This window comes from Phocoena sinus, chromosome 11, assembly GCF_008692025.1.
Source record: "Phocoena sinus isolate mPhoSin1 chromosome 11, mPhoSin1.pri, whole genome shotgun sequence".
Taxonomy (NCBI): Eukaryota; Metazoa; Chordata; class Mammalia; order Artiodactyla; family Phocoenidae; genus Phocoena; species Phocoena sinus.
In genome coordinates, this window is record NC_045773.1 from 38,397,490 (window position 1) to 38,422,627 (window position 25,138).

Consider the following 25,138-nt stretch of genomic DNA (forward strand, 5'->3'; position numbering starts at 1 on the left):
GAGCAAAATAAATGATAAAAATAAGGAAAGAAATCAATGATAATGAAAACAGAATTCATAGAGAAATATCAATGAAACTAGAAGTTAGGTTTTTAAAAATATCAATAAAATGGATAAACATCTAACCAGGCTAACTAAAAAAAAGAAAGATACAAATTACTAATAGCAAAAATGAAATAGGGGCCATCAGTACTGATTTCATGGACAATAAAAGGATAACAAAGGAATATTATGAACAACTCCATGCCCACAAATTTGATAACCCTGGTGAATAGGAGCAATTCTTAGAAAAATACAACCTGTTAAAACTCACACAAGAAGAAAAAGACAATCTGTATAGGTCTATATCTACTAATGAAATTGGATCAATAATAATATTCCAAAACTGAAAGCACCAGGCCCCGATGAGTTCACTGATGAAGCCTACCAAACATTTAAGGAATTTATACTAATTTTCTACAGTCTCTTCCAGAAGACAGAAGTAGAGGACACATTTTCTAACTCATTCTATGAGGCAGACATCACCCTAATACTAAAACCAGACAAAGATATTACAAGAAAAAACCCAATATCTCCCATGAGGGTAGATGTAAAAATCCTCAACAAAGTATTAGCAAAGCAAATCCAACAATGTATGCAAAGAATTATATGCCATAAACAACTGCAATTTATTCCAGGTATGCAATGCAAGGTTGGTTCAACTTTGAAAAATCAATTAATATAATCCATCACATCAACAGGCTAAAACAAATAAAAAAGAATTACAAGGTCATATCAATAGAAGCAGAAAAAGCATTTACAAAATCCAACAGCCATTCATGATAAAAACTCTCAGCAAACTAGAATAGATGGGAACCTCTTCTACTTGCTAAAGAACAATGCGGGTGGAGAGGGGTGGGGCAGAACCCTAGAGCTGGCAAATAAGCTTATGAAAAGATGCTCACATTCTATGTCATCAGGGAAATACAAATTAAAATGAGACACCATTACGTAGCTATTAGAATGTCCTGAATACTGACATCAAACGCTGGTGAGGATGTGGAGCAACAAGAATTCTCATTCACTGCTGGTGGGAATGCAAAATGCTACAGCCACTCTGGAAGACAGTTTGGCAGTTTCTTACAAAACTATACATACTCTTACCGTGAAATCCAGCAACTGCACTCCTTAGTATTACCCAAATAAATGGAAAACTTATGCCCATACAAAACCCTACATATGGATGTATCCTATAGCAGCTTTATTCATAACTGCCAAAACTCAGAAGCAACTAAGTTGCCCTTTAGGTGAATGAATAAACAAACTGTGGTACATTCAGACAATAAAGTATTATTCAGAGCTTCAAAAAAAAAAAGAGCTATCAAAACACAAAAAGACATGGAGGAAACTTAAATCCATATTACTAAGTGAAAGAAGACAATTACTAGCAAGTGCATATTACTATGTGAAAGAAACCAATCTGCAAAAAGCTACATACTGTATGATTCCAACTACATGAGATTCTGGAACAAACTATGGAGACAGTAAAAAGAAAACGGTCGCTAGGGGTTTGCAACCCAGCAACCATTGAGGAAAGGATGAACAGGTAAAGCACAGAGGATTTTTAGGGCAATGAAACAACTCTGCATGTACTATAATGGTTGATATATGTCATTATCAATTTGTCCAAACTCACAAATCTACAACACCAAGAGTGAACCCTCATGTAAACTATGGACTTTGAGTTGATAATGATGTATCAATGTTGTTTCACTGATTGTAATAAGTGTACCACAGTGGATGGTGAAGAAGGCTGTGGGTGTCGTGTTGGAGATGCTCAATTTTTTTGTGAGCCTAAAACTGCTCTAAAAAAACAAAGTCCATTAATTAATTTTTTTAAAAAAAGCAATATAGGGCTTCCCTAGTGGCACAATGGTTAAGAATCTGCCTGCCAGGGACTTCCCTGGTGGTGCAGTGGTTGAGAATCTGCCTGCCAATGCAGGGGACACGGGTTCGAGCCCTGGCCCGGGAAGATCCCACATGCTGCGGAGCAGCTAAGCCCCTGCGCCACAACTGCTGAGCAACCCCCGCTTGCCATAACTAGAGAAAGCCCGCACACAGCAATGAAGACCCAATGCAGCCAAAAATAAATAAATAAAATAAATAAATAAAAAAATAAAGAATCTGCCTGCCAATGCAGGGGACACAGGTTCGAGCCCTGGTCCAGGAAGATCCCACATGCCGCAGAGCAACTAAGCCCATGCGCCACAACTACTGAGCCTGCGTGCCTAGAGCCCGTGCTCCCCAACAAGAGAAGCCACCACAATAAGAAGCCTGCACACCGCAACGAAAAGTGGCCCCTACTCGCCGCAACTAAAGAAAGCCTGCGTGCAGCAACGAAGACCTAATGGCAGCCAAAAATAAATAAATAAAAAGCAATATAGAGATCACTGGAGATACTAACCCTTTTCTCTTAACCTGTGTTTTCTACTTTTTCTACAGTAAAATGAGTAACAACCACACAGAAGAGTGGGTGAGGTGGTGAAGAACCACCCTAACTAACTTTGGGAAACAGTATTTTGACTATACATTCTCAGGCTAAAGACAAAAAGAACTGTACCCAAATACTGGATTCTAGTTTTTCACAGGGGGATGAATTAACAACCTGAAACTACTTTATGTATACTCTGGGATTGAGCAAATAAGTAAACATATTGTGGATAATGAAAGCCAGGATTTTTACTATTAGCAAAAAGAATTACAAATAAGGAATGAGGTAAAGCTAGAATGAACTCTGTGATATTGGATTAGAATTGGAATTTATAACATCATGAAATCATAGTTTTTAATATATATACACAGATAGATATAAAAATGCATTATGTGTGTATACACCATATTTTTTAGTTCTATTCACTACATAAAATAAGGGAGATGGGATGGCTCAACCTTATAGAATTCTAACAAATGTGTAAGAAATGATGGAAATAGAAAATTGCCCTTAGATAAAAACCCACAGTAGTAACTTTATGTGCAAAAGCTATCAATGGATGCTAAAATTATTAAGTGAAAAAGGCATGCTGAGAAATAGGATATTTATAATCTCAAAGTATGCCCCCACAAAATACTTATTAATTATAATTTATAATTAATTAATTAATTATAACTTATAATAGTAAGTTAATTATACCTAAAATAGTAACTTTACAGTGGTGAAATCTGACAAACACCACCTTAACCAAGGGGTCTAACTTAATATCACTAGTGATAGGACAAAACCATGTGCTACCTGATGATATATAAGGAAAGACACACATCACTCCTGGGGTATTCTTGCCAAAAAATGCATAACCTGAATTTAATCACAAGGAAACAGACAAATCCAAACAGAGAAATGTCCTACAAAATAACTGCCAGTACTTTTCTAAAGTGTCGAGGCCATGAAAGACAAAGAAAGACTGAGGAGTGCCACAGAGAATAAAAGGAGATATCACAACTCAATACAACATATGATCCTGGCTTGCATACTAAACCAGAGAAACGACATTAGCGGACAACTGGCAAAATCTGAAAAGTTATGTATATTAGATAATGTTATATCTATGTTAACTTAATGATTATGAAATGTTGAAGAGTATTGGTATTCTTTCCACTACTTTGTACCCCCTTGAAAGACTGAGATTATTTCAAAATGAAAAGTTTTAAAAATTAAAAAATTTTAAAGTGTCACCCCACTAGACCATAAGGAGACATGTCCATTTTTTCATTAAAAAATGTATACTACTTAGTCCAAGGTCTTACACATAGAAGAGCTCAGTATTCACCATGTTAACAAAAGTTAAAATGAGTTGTTTCTGATATATCCAACATGATTCCAGACAGACCAACCAGTTTTGCACAGGAGGGTATGTCCCATTTACAGTAATATGCTATTATATTAAGATAAAATATATGCATCTTTTACTTTGAGTTGAGTCTCTATAACTAGTTCAACATGCTGGCTCCAGTTATAAGGCTCTGTGAAACCTTCTTCCAAAATAAAACCAAATGAAAAGATATTCATTTGGCTTCCAATATTTGATACACTATAACCAAGGGCTATGAAAATCAGCACCCATATTTTAAATACTCCCTGGAAAACTGACAAGTGAAATACAATCTGTTTAGGGAATTCTCAACTTGTTTTTCTAGCAACTGCTATCAAATGTGCGTGATCTGCTGACCCTCAAGCCTCATATCCAGCTGGTATGTCTGCTGGATAACAGAATATCTTAGTCACTTCTCAGACTGATTCTAAAAATCACCTTTGGGGGGGAGTTCTCTGGTGGCCTAGTGGTTAGGAGTTGGAGCTTTCACTGCCAAGCCCAGGTTCAATCCCTGGTAGGGGAACTAAGACCCTGCAAGGTGCGCGGCATGGCCAAAACAAAAAACCAAAAGAAAAAAACCCCCAAAAAACCCTTTGGTTCTTTAAAGAACTTATTCTGGGCAATACATCAAGTAGGTCTCATTCTGAAGCTCCTACCCCAAGGGCACAGGCTAGGCTTGTGACTGGCAGTCTGGAGGGTGGGCAGGAGCCATGTCTGCACTCTATCACTACACTCTTAACCCCACCTACCATTCCCCTTTCTGTTAGGACCAGGAGGAAGGTAAAGAGAAAGGTGATTCATTAAAAGTCAACCCATGGGGCTTCCCTGGTGGCGCAATGGTTGAGAGTCCGCCTGCCGATGCGGGGGACACGGGTTCGTGCCCCGGTCTGGGAGGATCCTGCGTGCCGCGGAGTGGCTGGGCCCGTGAGCCATGGCCGCTGGACCTGTGCGTCCGGAGCCTGTGCTCCGCAGCGGGAGAGGCCACGGCAGTGAGAGGCCCGCGTACCGCAAAAAAAAAAAAAAAAAAAAAAAAAAAAAGTCAACCCATGGCAAGTTGGGTCATCCTCTCTATGGCTAACCATAACTCCCGTCCCCTTATACCAGGGTTTCTCAAACTTGGCACTGTTTAAATTTTGGGCCAGATAATTCACTACGGGGGCTGTCCTGTGTGTTGTAGGATGTTTAGCAGCATCCCTGGCCTCTACTCACTAGTGCCAGTAGTGACAACCGAAAGTGTCTCTGGATATTGCCAAATGTCCAGTGGCTGGAGAGGCGAGAAAAGGATATCCAAACTGCCTTACCCCCGCCCTCTCCCCACTGTTAAGAACCACTGTATTACAAAAAAACATCAGGCCAATGGATGTAAGCTTGCTTCGCCTTTCCCCTGGCTGCTGTTGCTTCTTGGTCTAATGCTAGCTAGCACACAAGTCCTTCTTTGTGTATCAGGCATCCAAATGCCAGCTCTCTCACGGGGGAAAACATTTGTTGGGTTTTTTTTAAGCCCCACAAAAACCTTACAGTGTGCAGCAGTGGGAGATTTGAATCTGGTCCTATTTCCCATCCTCCAACCCCAACCCCCAACCTCAGCTCTGCCCAGCAGGGGACCGACGCTCTTGGGAGTGCTGACAAGATAGCTTAAGCCCTCATCACTTTCCAAAGCATCCACTCAACCCACCAGAAATTTACTTACTTTCCCCAACCAAAGAGTACCTCAAACCACCAAGGGAGGGGGTGTGATGGGAAGACAAGTTAAATGATGCCTCTTCAAGAGAAGGGATCATTCAAAAATCTCTGCATTTGTTAAGACTCCCCCTCCCGGGTTTCTCTCCTGGCCCTTGCATCCCTCCACAAAGTGATTTAGCATCCTGAGCGAGGAACTGAGGCCTGAATCGCTTGGCATTCTCCAGCTTCCGTAGGGCCATGGCTGTATGTGCTGCCACTGTGTTTCTGGTTTTTTTTAACTGGGTTTGGGGTTTGATTTTTATTTCTCTGGGGGCTTTATTTTTCTTGGCAAATACTAAAAATCTCATCAATGTAATTTCTGTGGTTTCTATTCAGCTTGGGTTTCATGTTTTAAAATAAACAAATTAAAAAAAAAAACAAAAAAACCCAAATGTGGTAAAATGTTAACATTTGGGGACTATGTGTACAAATCACATAGAAAGTCTTTGTACTGTTTTTACAACTTTTCTTTAAGTCTGAAATCACTTTATGGTTGCACGACTTGGTAAATTTACTAAAAATCACTGAATTATATACTTAAAATGGGTGAATTTTATGATACTTAAATTATCGTAATAATTTTTTTCTTAAAAAAAAAAAAGAACCTCTGTGACCCTCTGGTACTAGAGGTCAAAGATGACAGCTACAGTGTCAATACTGCTGAAAAGGGACTTCCCTGGTGTCACAGTGGTTGAGAATCTGCCTGTCAATGCAGGGGACATGGGTTCAATCCCTGGTCTGGGAAGGTCCCACATACCGTGGAGCAACTAACAAGCCCATGCGCCAGAACTACTGAGCCTGCGCTCTAGAGCCCACATGCCACAACTACTGAAGCCCTCACTCTTAAGAGTCTGTGCTCTGTAACAAGAGAAGCCACCGCAATGAGAAGACAGGGCACCGCAACAAAGAGTAGCCCCACTCGCGCGGCAACGAAGACCCAACGCAGCCTCCCCCGAAAAAAAGAATTTAAAAAAAAAAAAAAAACTGCCGAAAAGAAGCCTCTGAGAAAGATACAGGGAGGGAACCTCCCTCAGCAGTGATTTGTTCTTCTCTACCCACATTCCAGTTTTGAGCTTTGGTTAACAATTCCAGGAAACCAGGAAAGATCCATGTTGGTACCTACAAAGCATTCGGTTACAGGAATGTTGTCTCTGTAAAAAAAAAAAAAAAAAAAAAAAGCCCAAGGATTTCCCAGCAGCACTTTTATTTCAAATCTATCAATACTTCAAAATAGTCCTTTCCTTTCTTTCTTTTTTTCCTTCTTTTTTTGGGCTGTGCCGTGAGGCTTGTGAGATCTTAGTTCCCCAACCAGGGACTGAACCCAGGTCCTCAGCAGTGAAATCGCTGAGTCCTAACCACTAGACGGCCAGGGAATTCCCCTTTCCTTTATTTCTAACTGTGTGGATACTAAAACAGAAAGCCCACTCTGTACTGAGCAACTACTGTGCACTACTGAGCAACTACTGTGTTGAGCAACTACTGTGCACAAGCTACAGGGCCACTTCAAATGTGGCTTGTTACCAATTCCATCCATCACCTTTCAGACATTTAGTTTAAATGGTCTTCTGTGGCATGTAGATACCATTAACAAAGAAATTCTTCAGACATTTTACGATCAAAGCTTTAAATCTCTAGCTTCCAGACAAACTGACATACCACCTTTTTTTCTGTAAGTGAATCTGTATTTTATTTTAGACCCGGATTCATTCCCGTCAGGCTGGGATCCTGAACTAAATTCCATGCTAAGTTTAAAGACTTTAAAACTTGAGATATAGTTCGCATACCATAAAATTCACTCTTCTTTGGTACTTTGTACAATTCAGTGGGTTTTAGTATATTCACAAGGTTGGTCAACCATCACCACCAACTAATACTAGAACATTTTTACCACCTCAGAAAGAGCCCCTATTACCCATTGGCAGTCACTCACTATTCCTTCTTGCTTTCCCCCTCTCTATAAGAACCTGGTAACCAATTATCTACTTTCTGTGATAGACCTCTTCTCTTTATATTTTCCTTTGGAAACGGTGTTCATACAGATTAAATACAAATTTCACTTGGTCATAGATTTTGGTAAAATATGTATCATTAGTATACAACATCAGCATTACTAAATCTCACCATGAGAGATTAAAGATAATTATTTTTTAATACATTTATTTATTTATTTTTGGCTGCATCGGGTGTTCATTGCCGCGCATGGGCTTTCTCTAGCTGTGGCGAGCAGGGGCTATTCTTCGTTGTGGTGCCGGCTTCTCATTGCGGTTGCTTCTCTTGTTGCGGAGCACAGACTCTAGGTGCACGGGCTTCAGTAGCTGTGGCACGTGGGCTTGGTAGTTGTGGCTCGCGGGCTCTAGAGCGCAGGCTCAGTAGTTGTGGCGCACGAGTTTAGTTGCCCTGTGGCACGTGGGATCTTCCCAGACCAGGGCTTGAACCCGTTTTCCCCTGCATTGGCAGGCGGATTCTTAACCACTGCGCCACCAGGGAAGTCCCAAAGATAATTATTAATCTAGATAAGCTTATCCATGATTATCAAAGTCATACCATCAATACTCTTAACAAGAAATATGTACATATTATATATAATACATATTACATAGACATGTATTTATGTATCTAGCTCACATACAAATGAGCTAGAGGGCCGAATGACAACATCTGAACAATTAGCCCTGTGGAGAACGGAGACACAAAGACACATGATAACCTCCAAGTTCAACTTGAATGGAGAAGACACCCAATAAACATTCAATGTCACCTGTGGCCTAAGTGAATTCTGTGACAGAACTACCAGCAATGCTAGATTCAGAAACAAGGCTCTCCACCATATGAGTGCTGGAATGGCCATGATCGTCTGCCCTCACATGCCTGGATGCCTGTGCACTCATCCCTCAGACACTGTCAAGACAGGTGCTACCCAGCCTCTTTCACTTTCAGTCCAGACACCCCAAGTTTCATGGGAGAGACACTGTGCAGCACCACGGAACTGGCTGTCAAAGATCTAGCTGCCACCCAAAGCACTGCCTCCACTTTTCAGGCATCTCTGCGTCCCAAGAGGTAGATAAGCAGCCAAGAAAAAGGAAGGCAACCAAGTAGAGTCCAGTGTTATAGAATCACCCTGTACTACTGAGTGTATACCATATGCTAGCTGCCATACCAAGCACTTCACATACATTACATACTTTAATCTCACAATTGCTCTGAGGTAGGTACTGTGATTATCCCTCCATTTTATAGATGAGGAAACTGAGCTTCAGAAGTTACAAGAGCTAGGAACTGATGAAGCTGGAATCTTAAACCTGTCTGTGCTCTTAACACTATACTGTCTGGAGGTATACAAAGTCATAAACCAAAGCTATAACCAAGACCACAAAGGGGACTGTGCCTTTGTATAACCCCTGTACTAGTTAGTTAGAATTATACAAATTCTGCTTGTTTTTTTTCAATAACTGTCTGTAATCAAGTTCCAAAATTAGCACTTTGCACAATCCCATTTTTATAAAGTCAAACATTAACTAAAAATATAAGCTGGGGGCCTCCCTGGTGGCGCACTCGTTAAGAATCCACCTGCCAATGCAGGGGACATGGGTTCGAGCCCTGGTCTGGGAAGATCGCACATGTCGCAGAGCAACTAAATCCGTGCACCACAACTACTGAGCCTGCGCTCTAGAGCTCGCAAGCCACAACTACTGAGCCCGAGTGCTGCAACTACTGAAGCATGCATGCCTAGAGCCCATGCTCCGCAACAAGAGAAGCCACGGCAATGAGAAGCCCGCGCACCGCAACGAAGAGTAGCCCCGGCTCGCTGCAACTAAAGAAAGCCCACGTGCAGCAACGAAGACCCAACGCAGCCAAAAATTAATTAATTAATTAAAAAAAAAATACAAGCTGAAAGAAATATGGCAACAACAAAGCACAAGGTTAAAATATACAGGCACATGCCCAATTTAGAACAAATTAGGAACTAAATTTCTTCCAACCACAGAAATGAACCATGTGTAACAAAAATAATCATAAACCTCATTATAGGAGACACATTGGAAATTTCCCTTAAAACTGCCAAATGATAAATATTTACTTTTCAAATTCAAGAAAACTAAACTGACTCCAGCTTAGAGTACCTTTTACAATTATTGGAAAAAATCTGAGCTAGGCAACGCCAGTGGCTAGTTACCAGAGTTTAGGGTTTTAAGGTCACAGGCTAGATTCCCAGTGTGGTCTAACCATACTCCATGCCCCACATGTGGTATGTCTCTTGCACTTCCTCTTGAGAAAATTTAAGATTTGATCACTGAGGCAGGAGAAACACCTAGAAAGACCTGATAATCAGTCCCAATCAGCAGGCTAAATAAGAAGTACTGTTGATGTAAAAATAATCCCCTGGACACTGCCACCAAATCCTCTTTTTAACCATATACTCCATGAAGCCAAAACTGGAGCTGCTATAATTTAGGACTTTCTTGTCCAGTCAGATGAGAAGTTGTGTGCTAATAACAAATAAACACTCAATGTTCACTGCGCGCCGGGCCCAGTTCGAATCACCTTACATGCATTAACTCATTTAATCCCTAGAAGTATGAGAAGACATTGAGACACAGAGATGTTATGTTATGCCACTTGCCCAAGTAACATAGTAGAAGGTGACAGAGCTGAGAAGCAACCCTGAGCAGTCTGCCTCCAGAGTCCATGTATTTACCTACTGAGCTAGTTGGATGGAGATCAGAGTCCATATATTTAACTACTATGATATATTGCCTGGTGCCCAGCCAAGACTCAATCACTGGACAGGTAACCAAACTGCATAATCAGAGCATCAATCCTTAAAATCATTTTTTTAAAATATTTTATTTATTTATTTATTTGGTCGGTTGTGCCGGGTCTTAGTTGCAGCAGGCGGGCTCCTTAGTTGTGGCATGCAAACTCTTAGTTGCAGCATGCATGTGGGATCTAGTTCCCTGACCCAGTATTGAACCTGGGCCCCCGGCATTGGGAGCTCAGTCTCAACCACTGCGACACAAGTGAAGCCCCCTTAAAATCATTTTTAATTCTCCAGAATTCCCCAACTCTCCGGTGAGTGAGAATCTTCAATTGTTGATTTACACACATTTTAGAATTCATCTTCCTTTCTGTTTCCCACCAATACCTCTACTGAGGGCACTCAAGAGAAGGTACTGAAATTGAGATTTCCAGAAAGAATGGCATGACTCAAGCCACAAGTTATATAGCTGAGCTCTGGCCAGGATGCCACATTCTCTTCAGTGAAGTAGTTTTAGGGTGAGGGTTTAGGCAACGCCACAGCCTTGCAGGTATTTATAAAGATTATTTTTTTTTGTTACCTGGAAAGCACACAATTCAAGTACTGAAATGTTTCATACAATATTGCTAACAACTTAAATAAGATTCCAACAAACTGAGTCTCAGCTCATTTTTTCCATCATGGCCTCAACAAAGTCTTTCCCATCCCCCAAAACATAAGCGTTCCCTATTCATCTCATTTTAATCACAAGGACAGATCCCATTTAAGATTTGGCTTCCTTCACATACCTTCAGAAATACCCTGGCCGTCCTGGTATCTTCAAAAACTCAAACTCTCTTAAGTTTGTTGACACAAAAAAACACTATTTCATAAAACTTCATGTATTCTACAGTCTTCATCCCACATACTAGAAAAAGCCAGTGTCTGAAGGAATTTTCACGTTAGGTGATAACAGCATCCTTTTCCCTTGCACTATATAAAGTCAGGCTGATTCTGTCATGTAGCCAAGTCATCTTTAGTTAAAGAAGGTCACTGATGCTAATAAGGTTGAGTAAAAACTGCAGAGAAATGAATTATTCTCCCAGAGCCCTTTTATAAGGGCACTTTAGTGACTATCTGGTCAAACAGAAATAGGCAACAAACATCATACCTGCAAATTTGAGAAAATAAAATGCTGCAGACCAAATGACAACGGTTTGAGAGAACTAACACAACTGGGCAACCATTGAGAGATATTCTAACACAATGCTTCTTACTCCCCTCCCCAAGTCCCAGTGCAATGGTACACAAAGAGAAAGGAGATAATAGTCACTCTCAATCCTCAGGGACTTGGACAATAAAGAAAGCCAAGGGTACATGACACTGCTAGAAATACCTTTCCCAGGAAGGGATAGAATAAAAGGTTCTGCATCTCAGTGTTTGCTGGCTTTATACTTCTCCTAGACAGAGATGGTGACGGTATGAGCTGACAGACCTCTGTAGGAAATTACTTTCCCAGACAGACAGCTGCAGGCTAAGTGATGCCCTGATGAGTCCCCTTGGCCACCATGCTCAGTACTGCTGCAGAGCATCCTACTAGTTTGATGTCTCCATTAAGGCACTGGGAAAGGGCTAGAGGGGCCTTAGTTATCATCCTGAACAACCTCATTATGCACACATACCCCACAATATCTGACAAACCAAGCTGACAGAAGGCTCCTTTATCCCCTTTCCCAGACTTGTAAGTATCAGTCAATGATAAATAAAAGACATTTCACATCAAGAGTCAGGATAGTGAAGAGTTATAAAAATCTCAACCCAAAGCATTTCATAGAACCCTCCTCAGAAGCATATACACAGACTACTCAAAGGTGCCCTGTAGATGGTGACTCAGAATTCATACTAACTTTGTCTATAAGTAAAACTTGGACGGAAGGAGCATGGATGAATAGACATCTTCCACAAACACTTGCACCTTACTCCAAGGAGTAAGGACTTCGTCCCTCACATTCTTATGTCTCTCATAAGATTTTAAACTGCTGTGTTATTGGGAGCTTGATCCACATCCATTTCCTTAAGGAAAATCCAGATATAAAATTTTTTTTCCCAGAATTATGATTGGAAATTACTTGACATGAAGAAGAAGAAGAGGAGGAGGAGGAGACGACTGTCTAATTTCAAATGCTTACTAGGTATCAGATGCTATGCTAAGTGTTCTGTATACATTATGCACCAAGAGTCACTACTCAAATTCTATGTTATTCCTCAATAAGTTTCCCTAACCACCTCATCTAAAACTGCCCTCATACGCATTCTCTCAATACCCTGCTTCATTATCTTTATAGCACTTAGCATTATCATATATTATTTTAAATTTGTCTACTTGCTTATGCTCTGACTTCTATCACTAAAACAGAAGTTATATAATCTGTCTCATTTACTGCAGCATCTCCAGCATCCAGAAAGGTGCCTAGTACACAGCAGGCACTCGTGAACGCATGATCTCGTTTAATCCACTCCAGGGTCCCATGAGGTACTGGTAACAGAGGGAACTGAGGCCAAGGGAGGTTAAGAAATTTGCCAGAGACAACCCAGCTAGGAAGTAACATCTGACTATAGAAGCTACACTCCTCTTTTCTATGCTATACTACCTAATTACAAAAATCCCCCTGAATATTCCATTCTCAAAATTTTTCTCATCAGAATGATTGGTACACATCTGAGCTGTGGTAAAGGTTATTAGAAGAATACTGACTGGGTCATGAAGTCTATGCAGTTCAGCGAGAGGATTCTATTGCATGGCAGTGTTAGCAGTGTGACCTCTGTCCCATGGCTAGGGGAAGAATAAAAATCTAGGAAATCGGGTTGACCGAATAAGGATATGGTGATATCTTATTAAGAAATAACTCCAGGGCTTCCCTGGTGGCGCAGTGGTTGAGAGTCCGCCTGCCGATGCAGGGGACACGGGTTCGTGACCCAGTTCAGGAAGATCCCACATGCCGCGGAGCGGCTGGGCCCGTGAGCCATGGCCGCTGAGCCTGCGCATCTGGAGCCTGTGCTCCGCAACGGGAGAGGCCACAGCAGTGAGAGGCCTGCGTCCCGCAAAAAAACCAAAAAAAAAAACCAAAAAGAAATAACTCCAGTGAATACTGAAAATGTTATCAGACAGAATTTGGAGTTTATCTGAGAGAACACTCTATGGAATCCATGAGTACCACATAATCTCTGTCACCTTTCTTAGTATGAGATTATAAGGTCCTAGAAGACAGAGGCTGTCTCTTATTTGCTCTCCTGCACAGAGTGACATATGCAAGAGCATGGTTACCTGTCAAGACATTCTATTTCACAACTAGAAAAATTCTGGCCTTGCTCCTGCTTTATTCTGGTGTCCTATTCACTGGGCAAAGGTCATTCATGAGGGATCTGGGAGAGTGTTCAAAGAATGGGTGGGAAGGGTGGGGGGAGATATGTCTATAGGCCACACCCCCTTGACACTGCTTGTGTAAATGAACATTTTTCTAGGTGTACCTCTAACAGAAATCCAGCATTATGATAATCCTTATTTTTAAAGAAGGCTGCCCTAGTTCTATTTGACATTACTCTTTAGGAGGCTGGATACTTTAGATAGGATTTTTTGGGGGATAGAAGGAAGAGGCAGTTAAGACACAATATGGTTATTTTTAAGATTATATAGCTCTGATAAAAAGCAACATCCCTCTAGGAGAAACACATAGTTGGGAGAATGATACTAAGGAAATGGCATCTGCCATGGCTCCCCATTTATGTTTCTACCACTCACAATATTCTTTAGTACAGTGGCAAAGGATTTAAAGATTACTCACTGATAAAGACAAGATGCTTATGAATTAAATGAATGTTCTCAAATTAGGACAGATTGCTAGAATGGAATCAACCATAAGCATACAGACTAGGACTTTTATTCCTCTCTCCAAATATTGGCAGATAGCATTTTCTGACACATAATTAGTATCTGTTAAATGACTGACTCAATGATGGACACTGAACAAATCAGGCAACGAGAACTCTGTGAAGGGGATATAGTCCTACTGCAGTCATTTTCTGAGGATCTAACAGTATTTATACTACTAACAACAGGAATGGATACATCAAGTTTCCTCTAATTACTTCTTGATCCCAGAGGATTTAGAGCATGTCATCTCCATTGCCATAAAGGGGGAACACGGTCAAAGAAGGGAAAAAGTTAAGTGTGATGAGCCATGCTGCATGGAACAAAGCTGATGAAAGGGCATTCGGCTATGAAAGAGAAACAGTTCTCATGCAATACTACTCTTCTCTGGCAGAGCCTTCTTTTAAGATTCTGGGTGCATCGCAATTACAATGTTAAGCACAGGCAGTGGGTACATAAAAATCAAACTGTATCACTAAGCTTCTTTCTCCCACTTTACAGATGGAGGAACTAACACACCACAGGGAAAACAACTTTCCCCAAGGAAACACGATGACAAGGATTCTATCCATTTCATAATTCCTCCCAAAACTACCAGGCAGCGTTCAATTAAAGACCCAGATGACAGTTCTAGGTGGCAAGCTAAATACATCTAGGTGTTTCAAACATAAGGTAAGTACAGATTCAGATTCACCAGCTCTGACTATATGCAGCTAAGAACTTGAGTACGAAACCCCAATTTGCAAAGAACAATGATGAATGCAAAAGACCCCAACAATCAACAACTAACTCTCTTCTCCCCATTGGCCCTCTTCCAAAAGTAGCACTTGCAGGCAGGACCTGAGTGCCACAGGAGTTGCCATCAGTGGTCTTCACCCTAGGTCTGGGTGTTAAGTACTGACCTAGAATTCCTGTGCCAGGAAGTTCCTTCAGATCACAGACAGGCAAGGATCATTCTTTGCATCTGGATCCCAAGCTCAGTCACATCCCAAAGGGAAGCACTCCAGACCTGTCATTTTTTTCCATCTACTGTCCTTGGAATATGGTGCAACTACAACTGAATGCTATTTTTTAAAATATACTCTGTGCCCATTAACTCTTCTAAAGAAACCTTCCCAGCTTCTTTTAAAGTTTCTCCTGGTTGGAATGTGGTATGCTCCAAATACAGATTTCTGGTACCTTTCCAAAGTTTAATCATTTGAAGCTCTCCCTCCCCATACATAAAAAATATATCCTTCCAGCATCATTTGACCGAAGTATAAAGCAACCTGGTTGGCCTCCATGCATCCGATGGCATCTTCCAAGAGTGAAAACTCCACGCAGACATAGCCATAGTCGTAACCTGGGGACAGCATTTAAATACAGACGGGAGTGGTGTTAGTGCCTTGAAAACACAAAAGACACACTTAAATCCCCTGTTTCTGAACCCCTTAAACACAAGCCCTCCCCATAGCCCCCCCCACCCTCCCCTGTACTAGGCAAAGCTGCTACCCCAAACAGAAAAAAGTACTGAAGGAAAGTCTGGATGTTTCTGGACTTAGAAAGTCATTCCAAAATGGCCTTTTCTATTAACCAAGAAGATTCTTTGCCCTCTTTAGTACTGTTGATCTGGTGAGGGTGCCCCAGAATTGGGTAATCCCACAGAAAGTTCAAAGGGGGACCCGAAACATTTTAACCACAGGCTGAGTCTTCTGGAAAAACAAGGTCAACAAGAACAGGAAAGTATCTGGAAAAAAAAATGTATACCGAGAGAGGAAGGAGAAGCAATTATCTCAAAGCTATACTAATAGTCACCACTTATCAAGCAGAAACCACCTTCAAAGACAGAAGTGCTGACAGACTGAGGCAACTATATACCACAGGAAGCTTCTGGTTGGCAGGGGACAGACCATATCAGGTCTCCTCTTTTTTTCCTTGTTTCAACTCAAGTCATAAGCCAGCTAAAATCTTTATGAAAGGAAGAAGGTATAAAAGCATAAGTAAGTACAAATGGCTGGGTCCAAAACTGTGCTTATGCACAAAGTTGGGGTAGGCTGGGGGAGAGACAGGAATTGTTAGCAATCAGTACATGTTCAAGAATTGTATGTACCATCAGAGCACAAAACATCCTTCACCATTTTCCTGAGCAAGTGTCATTTGTGACTCTCGTGACCCATGAGATGGGAAGTCATGGGATTTACAAGCTGACAAACTCTAACACTAACCCCATCCTATAATTTCCTTGATACTGCCACCATATGACTACAAAAATATACTTATTAAAGCAATGCTCCACAAGTGGCTTCCATGTTTCCTCCACTGCCTCACAGGGTAAAGAAGTTCATCTTTAGGAGTGACACTGTGCAGATGGAACACCAAGAAAAAGATGTGATTTGCTCAAATAAGAAATAAAACTCAGGGGCTTCCCTGGTGGTGCAGTGGTTAAGAATCCGCCTGCCAATGCAGGGGACACGGGTTCGATCCCTGGCCCGGGAAGATCCCACATGCCGCGGAGCAGCTAAGCCCATGTGCCAGAACTACTGAGCCTGAGCTCTAGAGCCCGTGCTCTGCAACAAGAGAAGCCACGACAATGAGAAGCCTGCGCACCGCAATGAAGAGTAGTCCCCGCTCACCACAACTAGAGAAAGCCCCGCGTGCAGCAATAAAGACCCAACACAGCCAAAAATTTTTTAAAAGACACAAATAAATTTATTTTTTTTAAAAAAAAGAAATAAAACTCAGGGAAAGAGAAACCACACAAAACCTAGGTCAATTTTGAGCACAAAGTATATATAATAATAGAAAACTGGTATCATTGAATCAAGGTAATAAAGGCCAAAAAAAGAAAAAAGGAAAAGGAAAACAACAACAAAAAAGCTAGGGCAAGAGAAAATATAACTTAAAAACAGACCAAACTTGGTGAAATGGGTTGGATCCCTTGTCACATGGAATGAATGGCCTGAAATGTTTTATTATGAAATAGGTAAGGCTTTAGATCTGTTACATACTCCAAGTTCATTATGAAATGTTACAATGGTATAATCTGATTCTTCCTTTGAATTATAGGAAATGACCAGGAAGAAAAGAAAGCTACTAGAAATCTCAGCACCCGCTTAGGTGGACAGACTTTCTACCTGATTTCACAGCTTTGACCAACACAGATTAGAACTAACCCCTGGAATCTCTATTTAAACTTACCACAACAAAATCAGTCTTCTCTAATTAGTAACTATTTAGCGAAATGAAACTGCTTTAGAGAAACAGTATATGCATTTGTATATACCCTATTAACAGGAGAAATTGTTTTGTTACATATTTCCTTTCAAGTGGATTTCTTGATTCAACTCAGTGAACATCTCATACATAAAACATTCTGCATTTTGTAAAGGGCTCTGAGTGTTCTTGGGAAACACTGCAGAAGAGCAGAAGCAACTAAAGTGCCTTTTATCACCAAGTATCTACTGTAAAAATTCAAATGTACGTCCACAATCAGAAAGGGGCAGCCACAGAACAAGCAGATATACTCTCAAGTGTGTTGATTACCTCTACAGAACATTGTCAATGGAGCATCCAGGTGTGTGGAAAGCAAACCCTCTCCATAGCTGCCAAAATGAAAAACACAGAACACCAACACCAAATTGGCAAAGCCCTGAGTTTCCTTTCTGTTCTTAAAGAAGTAACTATTGTGGCCCAGAGGAGCACACGGAATCTATGTGCAGAAAAAGAAAGGATTCATAGCAACATTCATACTTTGCTAAAGAACAAACAGACTTTGATACTAATGTCACTGCAAAGGAAAAGATACTAGAGGAGACATAATGAGCATCTAGAGGAGACATAATGAGCATCTAATAGCATCTCTATACATTCCTGAGATATTATATGTTGACAATGTACTTCAGATATAATATTTAAATTTATAAGCCCAACATTCAACTTCTTCTGCCTGAAACTTTATCAAACAAAAACAGAAATTTAAAGTTTAGGGAATTCCCTGGCGGTCCAGTGGTTATGACTTGGTGCTCTCACTGCTGGCGTCCAAGTTTGATCCCTGGTCAGGGAACTAATGTGCTGCAAACCATGCAGTGTGGCCAGAAAAAGCAAAAAAGTTTAACTATAATACCTAAAACTTTAAAAATAAATAAATAAAAATTAAAAAGGACCAAATCTTGATCCAAAGCATTTTGTGTGTCCAAGACTCAGAGTTGTACTATAAAGATTTTCATAAATTGCCAAAACGGGTGATGATACCAAGTAATATTTACAAAGCACTTGTAGGTGTAAGACTGTATTCTAAATATTTTACATATAGTTAATCCTCACATGACTATCCTATAAGGTAAATATTATTAACCTCATTTTACCCATCATGGGGAAGCAGTCAAAGAAGGAACAAGTAATTTGTTCAAAATCACCTCAATGGTAAGGAGCAATACCTGGCTTCAAACCCAGTCAGTCCAGATTCAAACTGATGCTATTAACCACTACACTGTATAAATTAATCTGATTTCCAACCTCCACGGAGCCCAATCACAGAAAGGATCCCACATGCCTGAGCACAGATAAGACTATGTCTATAGTTAAGAAATATTGAAATTTGAGCACAACAGTTATTTTATTCTAAAATATCTATGGCAGAACCATTGTGAGTGGGCCTGACTGTGCATGTTAGAAAGCATTCACTTTCATGGACTGAATATACTGGCTATCAAAATTCTTCTGAAAAGACAAAAAAACCCAAAAGTCTTGTTGTAAATGATGGCTATAAAAATTACAATATGATAAGATACTTGATATAGTATATTGAATATAGTATATTTTTAAAACTTTAAAATTGAGAACAATTATATAAAATGTGTATAGGAAAAAGAACTAGAATTAAATACAATGAAGTTGCATCTAATTCAGAGGTCAGAGACAAAAGTCAGCATATGAGATGAAAACCATGCATATTCAATATCATACTTGAACACCCCAAGGTGAAGAACAACATACCATCTCTCAATATAGGTTAAGTCCAACACTGCCAGTTTTTCCTCCAGCGTCGCAACAGATCACTTTTCTTTTGGCTGACACCAGATGAAGAGGTTGGCTTGCATTTAAGGGCCATAATGTATGAAAAATATATCACTTTAAATGACAGAATCACAGCCAGCATAGTGAACGCTCATACTCAGAGAAAACTGGAGAGACCACCTGAAGTCATAGCCGAGTCACATCCCCACCTCTCATGCTCACTCCATGAGAGGGAAAATGGGGTGTGGGGTAGGGGAGAGGAGTTGAGCAAGCACAGGTGAATATACAGAAATCTGAAAATGATGTAATGTGACACAACTGTAAACAAAAATGATTACAGTGGTTGTATTGAGATAATTGTGATTTTTTTCCTTTAGTTCTCAAATGTAATTTTATAATTCACAGAAAAAGTTCTAGTAGACACAGAAGATGTTCCACTCAGAGACCTAAATGTTCTGAAGACTACCAACCAACCTTGTATTCAGAATTGCTAGGAACCATCTGGAATCATCAAGATGGTAAACTCAGTGTTAACAGTCCCACAGACAAATTCTCACCTAAAAAGAGTAATAAAAAAATCTCTTTTATTACCTTTTTCTTCCATCATCACATGCTGGGAAGAAACCTGGTGTGCTGATGGGTCTTTGTGGCTTATTTGTATGACTATTAAAAAGCATATCTTTCTCCATTTTCTAACCTAAATGTATAGATTTCTCATAGAAATGTGAATGCTCCTTATACTTTTTTTTGCAGTTGAGAAGGATGAGAACAAGGCAAAGGAAGGAAATCTATAAAGGTAATATTAAATTTTCAATTCTTCTCCATCTTCATTAACCATGTGGTTGCCTGTTCCCCAAAAAAGTATCTGTGATAATAGCTAACCAGGTGCTTAGGGGAAAACAAGGTACAGAAAACAAAGCCCTGATAAATAATATCCAATCCCAGAACTAATTCTTTAGTCTCTGTCCCTAGAAAAGCTGACTCAGTGATGCTGACAAACATGGCCCTTGATCATTCAAGCCAACTGTTAGTCTATACCAAGCCCTGTTTTCATAACAGTTATACACCAAGATTTTTGTTTAGGCAAATGAGATGAGCAGCCCTATATTCAAACTGACCAAGAAAAACCCAACTAAACATAAACAAGTCCAGCTGAATTTCCCATTAGGAGGGTACTGGTTGACTTTGAAAAAGGCCAGAATATACACACCAACTATGAAATGTAAAAAAGAATCAGGATTTTAAAGGACACAGGCAGAGGGAAAAATTAATTTTTTAAATGTTATTGGGTATCTTTGAGGAAAAAGAAAACACAGGGATTTTCCCCTTTAAACAAGGAGTAATATTTCTGTGGAAACAAAGCATTATGAATATAAAAAGCACCATGAAAAATATTAATAGAAATTCAAGAGGGCTTAGTTCTATCGGTCTTGTTTTCCTAATTCCATTTCACTGGGAATATAGGTGTTTAGAAGAAAAGTAAAATATTATCAGGTTAGAGATTTTAACAAAAGTCAAACAGAACTGATCCAGGTATCTGAATTTCCATCAATGGAAATAACATGACAAAGGAGGCCTGTGTGAAAGATTTCTAACAGGTACTTTGCTATGTTAAAACCTCAAATGAGTATGTACCTGCAGCTTTCATTAGGAAAATTAGGAAAATATCTGACTTACATGTCAAAATACCATCTGGGAAAAATGAAATTGGCCTATATGAAATCATCACTTTGACATCTTATAAGCACTTTCAATTCTCTCTCCTTCAATTATGCATATAAGGATTGCTGGTTTATAATAAGACAGATGAAACTATGAAGATATGCACTGATGATTACTTGCTAAATTTTTGAAAACTGCATATGGTTCTATTTTATCTAGCTTTCCATCTGCACCAGATGGTTATTTTTTTTTTAATATTTTTTATTGGTTTGTATTTTCAAGTAGTTTTCAAAATCCAAAATTAATCTTAGGGTCACTTCATCCTGATGATGGTTCTCGGGCCCAGATTAACATTTGTTAGGAAATTCTCACCCTTATTCAACTCATTTCAATTCCACTGACATTTACAACGCTATGTGAGCACAGAGGAGGGGAGGGTCCTAGCCCTCAGAGAGCTTAGCCTAATGGAAGAGTTATGACAAGTAGATAAGCATAGACCATCTCAAAATGCTATGTAAGTCAAAAAAGGGAACTTTTTTTTTTCTGAACTATAATTGACAAATAATATTGTATTACTTTTAGGATACAACATGATGATTTGATATATGTATATACAGCAAAATGATTACCACAATAAGTTTAGTTAACATCCATCACCATACACAGTTACGATTTGTTTTCCTTGTGAGGAGAACTTTAAAGATCAACTCTTACTGCAACCTTCAAATATCCAATACAGTACTGTTAACTATAGTCACAACCCTGTATATTAAATCCCCAGGACTTTTTAAAAATCTGGGAACAACTACTCTTTCTAGAGCCAATGATCTAGTTCAATTTTTGTTCACTTGAAAACAAACAAAAAAACCTACAGAGCAACCATCAGGAATAAGATCTGAGTTTCTCCCCCCAGCTAAGAACACTCCAACCTGACAGGAAAGATGGTACAGGAGTGGCAAAAGGATCACCCAAGAGAGGAGTAGCATCAATGCTGAAGCAAACTGCCCATGCAGAGAGATGATGCCAGAACAACAGAGGTCCCAGACTAAGTGGGGGAGGGGGATATTTTCATTTCTGTACACCCAACACTAGCATAATACCCGGCACGCGGTGGCGCTCAGTCAATGCCACATCACTTGTAATGAGTATCTTCACTGGAGCAACACACAAAGTAACTTCTACAGTTATGTACATAGGCAAGAAGCTACAGCTAATTCATCATGTGCCCTCAGGCAAGCCACTTCTCTCTGGGCTTGGGTTATCTCATATGCCAAGTAGCAATGATGGTACTCCTTTGCAGGGTGGTTTCAGGGGCGCATGAGATAATACATTTCAGTACCCCTGTGCTTCTATTACAAAGCACTCTCAGGGACTAAAGATGAGACAGCTGCCCCTGTATTGCTGCTAACTTACTGACAGCAATTGTCCTCCATGCAGCCATTTTAAAATACAGGACTGGGCTTCCCTGGCGGCTCAGTGGTTGAGAGCTCGCCCGCCGATGTAGGGGACACGGGTTCATGCCCCGGTCCGGGAAGATCCCACATGCTGCGGAGCGGCTAGGCCCGTGAGCCATGGCCGCTGAGCCTGCACATCCGGAGCCTGTGCCCCGCAACGGGAGAGGCCACAACAGTGAGAGGTCCGCGTACCGCAAAAAAATAATAATAATAATTTAAAAAATAAATAAATAAAATACAGGACTATTCTTGATTAAGATTTACCAAAACCTTTCATCAGATATGCTTGTACATTGTCAAACATACTCATCGTCTGATAAACAAGGTGAGCCCTTTCTAGGACTTGATATTAATCTGAAAGCTAAAATGAAAAATTTTCTAAAAAATATAGAATTTTAAATTACTTACAATTATACAAACAGAACACTCTACTCCCTCAACATAACACCATTGCATAGTCTTAGAAATTAAAATTAAGTATGTCAGAATTTTTGACAAAAATTTCTTGAGAGGATCTACTCATCCAATATTTTATTTCCAAAGTTAGCACATACATGTTAACTAATGTTAACTAATACTTTCAGGTTGAAGAAACACATCCCAATACTTACACAAATATTATTTAACCACCAATTCACACATAACCTCACACATTGCTACCAGGAATTTTTGTAGCTTGGCTAATATTTTCTTCTTTGATTTGAAGACAAGCAAAGGCAGGAAATCATTTAATCTGTGACACAAATTCAATTGCTCGGTTATTAGGAAAAAACTAATGAAGCTTAAGCTTCATTTATTAAGCAATGATTTTCCTACCCTGTCAGGGACATTTGATTCATTTTTTAAAATGATGTTATCTAACCAACAAGGTCCTACTGTATAGCACAGGGGACTATATTCAATACTTTTGATAAACCATCATGGAAAAGAATATTAAAAAAGAATGTCTATATGTATATAACTGAGTCACTGTGCTGTACAGCAGAGACTGGCACAACATTGTAAATCAACTATACTTCAGTTAAAAAATAAATAAATAAAATTAAAATCATCTTATCCAGTCACTTTCCCTCACCAGAGAGCTATGAAGTACTATTCAGCAGCTCCCACCCCAACTCCTGTACCATGGGATTTTCTAACATGTATCCGACGACTGTGACAACCAACATTCATTTCTGATAAATGCAAAAGCACTGGTGGGCATTCAAATAAACATGAAAGGAATTTTTTGTTTTGTTTTACTTTGTTTTTCCTGTTCCCCCGTCCCTAAAACAACTCAATGAGCCGTGAAAGATATAAACCAAGCCAGTAAATAACTTTTTTTTCTCTTTCCAGTCCAAATCTAGTTTTTAAAATCGTGGTCAAAACAAAAACAAGGGCTTCCCTGGTGGCACAGTGGTTGAGAGTCCGCCTGCCGATGCAGGGGACACGGGTTCGTGACCCGGTCCGGGAAGATCCCGCATGCCGTGGAGCGGCTGGGCCCGTGAGCCATGGCCGCTGAGCCTGCGCGTCCGGAGCCTGTGCTCCGCAACGGGAGAGGCCACAACGGTGAAAGGCCCGTGTACCGCAAAAAAAAAACAGAAACAAAAAACAGTAGGCCCCACAAAACCAAAAGAGGCAATACCACAACAAAACTAACATTCTTTCAACAGAGCCAGGACTAAGTTCTACAAATGAAATATTACCATTTCCCCTATCCTGGTTCCTAAGGTACATTTTGAGGTGGTTTGGAAGTCACATTTCAGACCACTCTAAACATCTCAAAGTGCTCCAGATCATTTAAAAACTCCCCTGAAGGCAAAGCAGCCCTCTTTTAGTAAGGAGAAATAGTAGAGAAACTTCCCCAATACTGAGACTGAAATAACCAAGACCTTCAAGGCCTCCAAAGTTCTCCTATGTAGAAAACAGCTTCTCTCTGAGAATTTACAAATTCTTACAACCCAACTCCATTTTTAGAGGTTGAAAACATTCTTTTTAAAAAATATGCATTGGGGGCTTCCCTGGTGGCGGAGTGGTTAAGAATCTGCCTTCCAATGCAGGCGACATGGGTTCGAGCCCTGGCCCAGGAAGATCCCACATGCCGCAGTGTAACTAAACCTGTGCGCCACAACTACTGAGCCCACATGCCTAGCACCCGTGCTCCCAACGGGAGAAGTCACTGCAATGGGAAGCCCTTGCACCGCAACAAAGAGTGGCCCCCGCTCGCCGTAACCAGAGAAATCCCGTGGACAGCAACGAAGACCCAACACAACCAAAAATAAAAAAAAAAATAAAAAATAAAAATAAAATAAAGTGAGTCTTTCATAGACAGCATATAGTTGGATCATGTTTATTTAAAAAAAAAATGCATTGGAACAGAGGTACAATGAGCCTTCCAGAAAGCACACAAAAAAGGTCCATCTGTATGCATTTTTCTCTACTTCTTGTCTGATCATTTCCTATAATACCCATGAAAAGTCTTGATTTATTTTACTTCTCTGAAACTCAGGGGACATCACTTTATTTGCTGATCTCTTTGACCAGTGATTACCTTTAAGCATTCACTTAGGTGTTATTCTCTTTTAATCCTGTTGCCTCTGAAAGTTGTCAACCAGTTTTCAAGAAGGCTTATTTTTTAAAATTGAGATGTAATTCACATACCATAAAATGCAGTGGCATATTCACAAAGTAGTGTAATTCAGTAGTGTACAATTCAGTAGTATATTCACAAAGTAGTGTAACCATTACCACCAAATAGTTCCTAAGAGGCTTGTATTTAAATTAGATAGAAGACCTAAGTGATAACCTAAGTAAGAAA

At 40.0% G+C, this 25,138-nt stretch overlaps 1 protein-coding gene across 5 annotated transcripts in view; it reads right to left on the reverse strand.

Moving 5' to 3' along the window:
- The window catches only part of RBM6 (RNA binding motif protein 6), a 108,450-nt gene that overhangs the window by 44,527 nt on the left and 38,785 nt on the right, over positions 1 to 25,138 (reverse strand). For 4 of the 5 annotated variants that reach the window (XM_032648148.1, XM_032648152.1, XM_032648149.1 and 1 more), the window contains one exon: positions 15,499 to 15,572. The exons of the other annotated variant lie outside the window; for it this stretch is intronic. In XM_032648148.1, the coding sequence (XP_032504039.1) occupies positions 15,499 to 15,572 (74 nt within the window). The remainder of the gene's footprint in view (positions 1 to 15,498; positions 15,573 to 25,138) is intronic. 5 annotated transcript variants of the gene reach the window in all.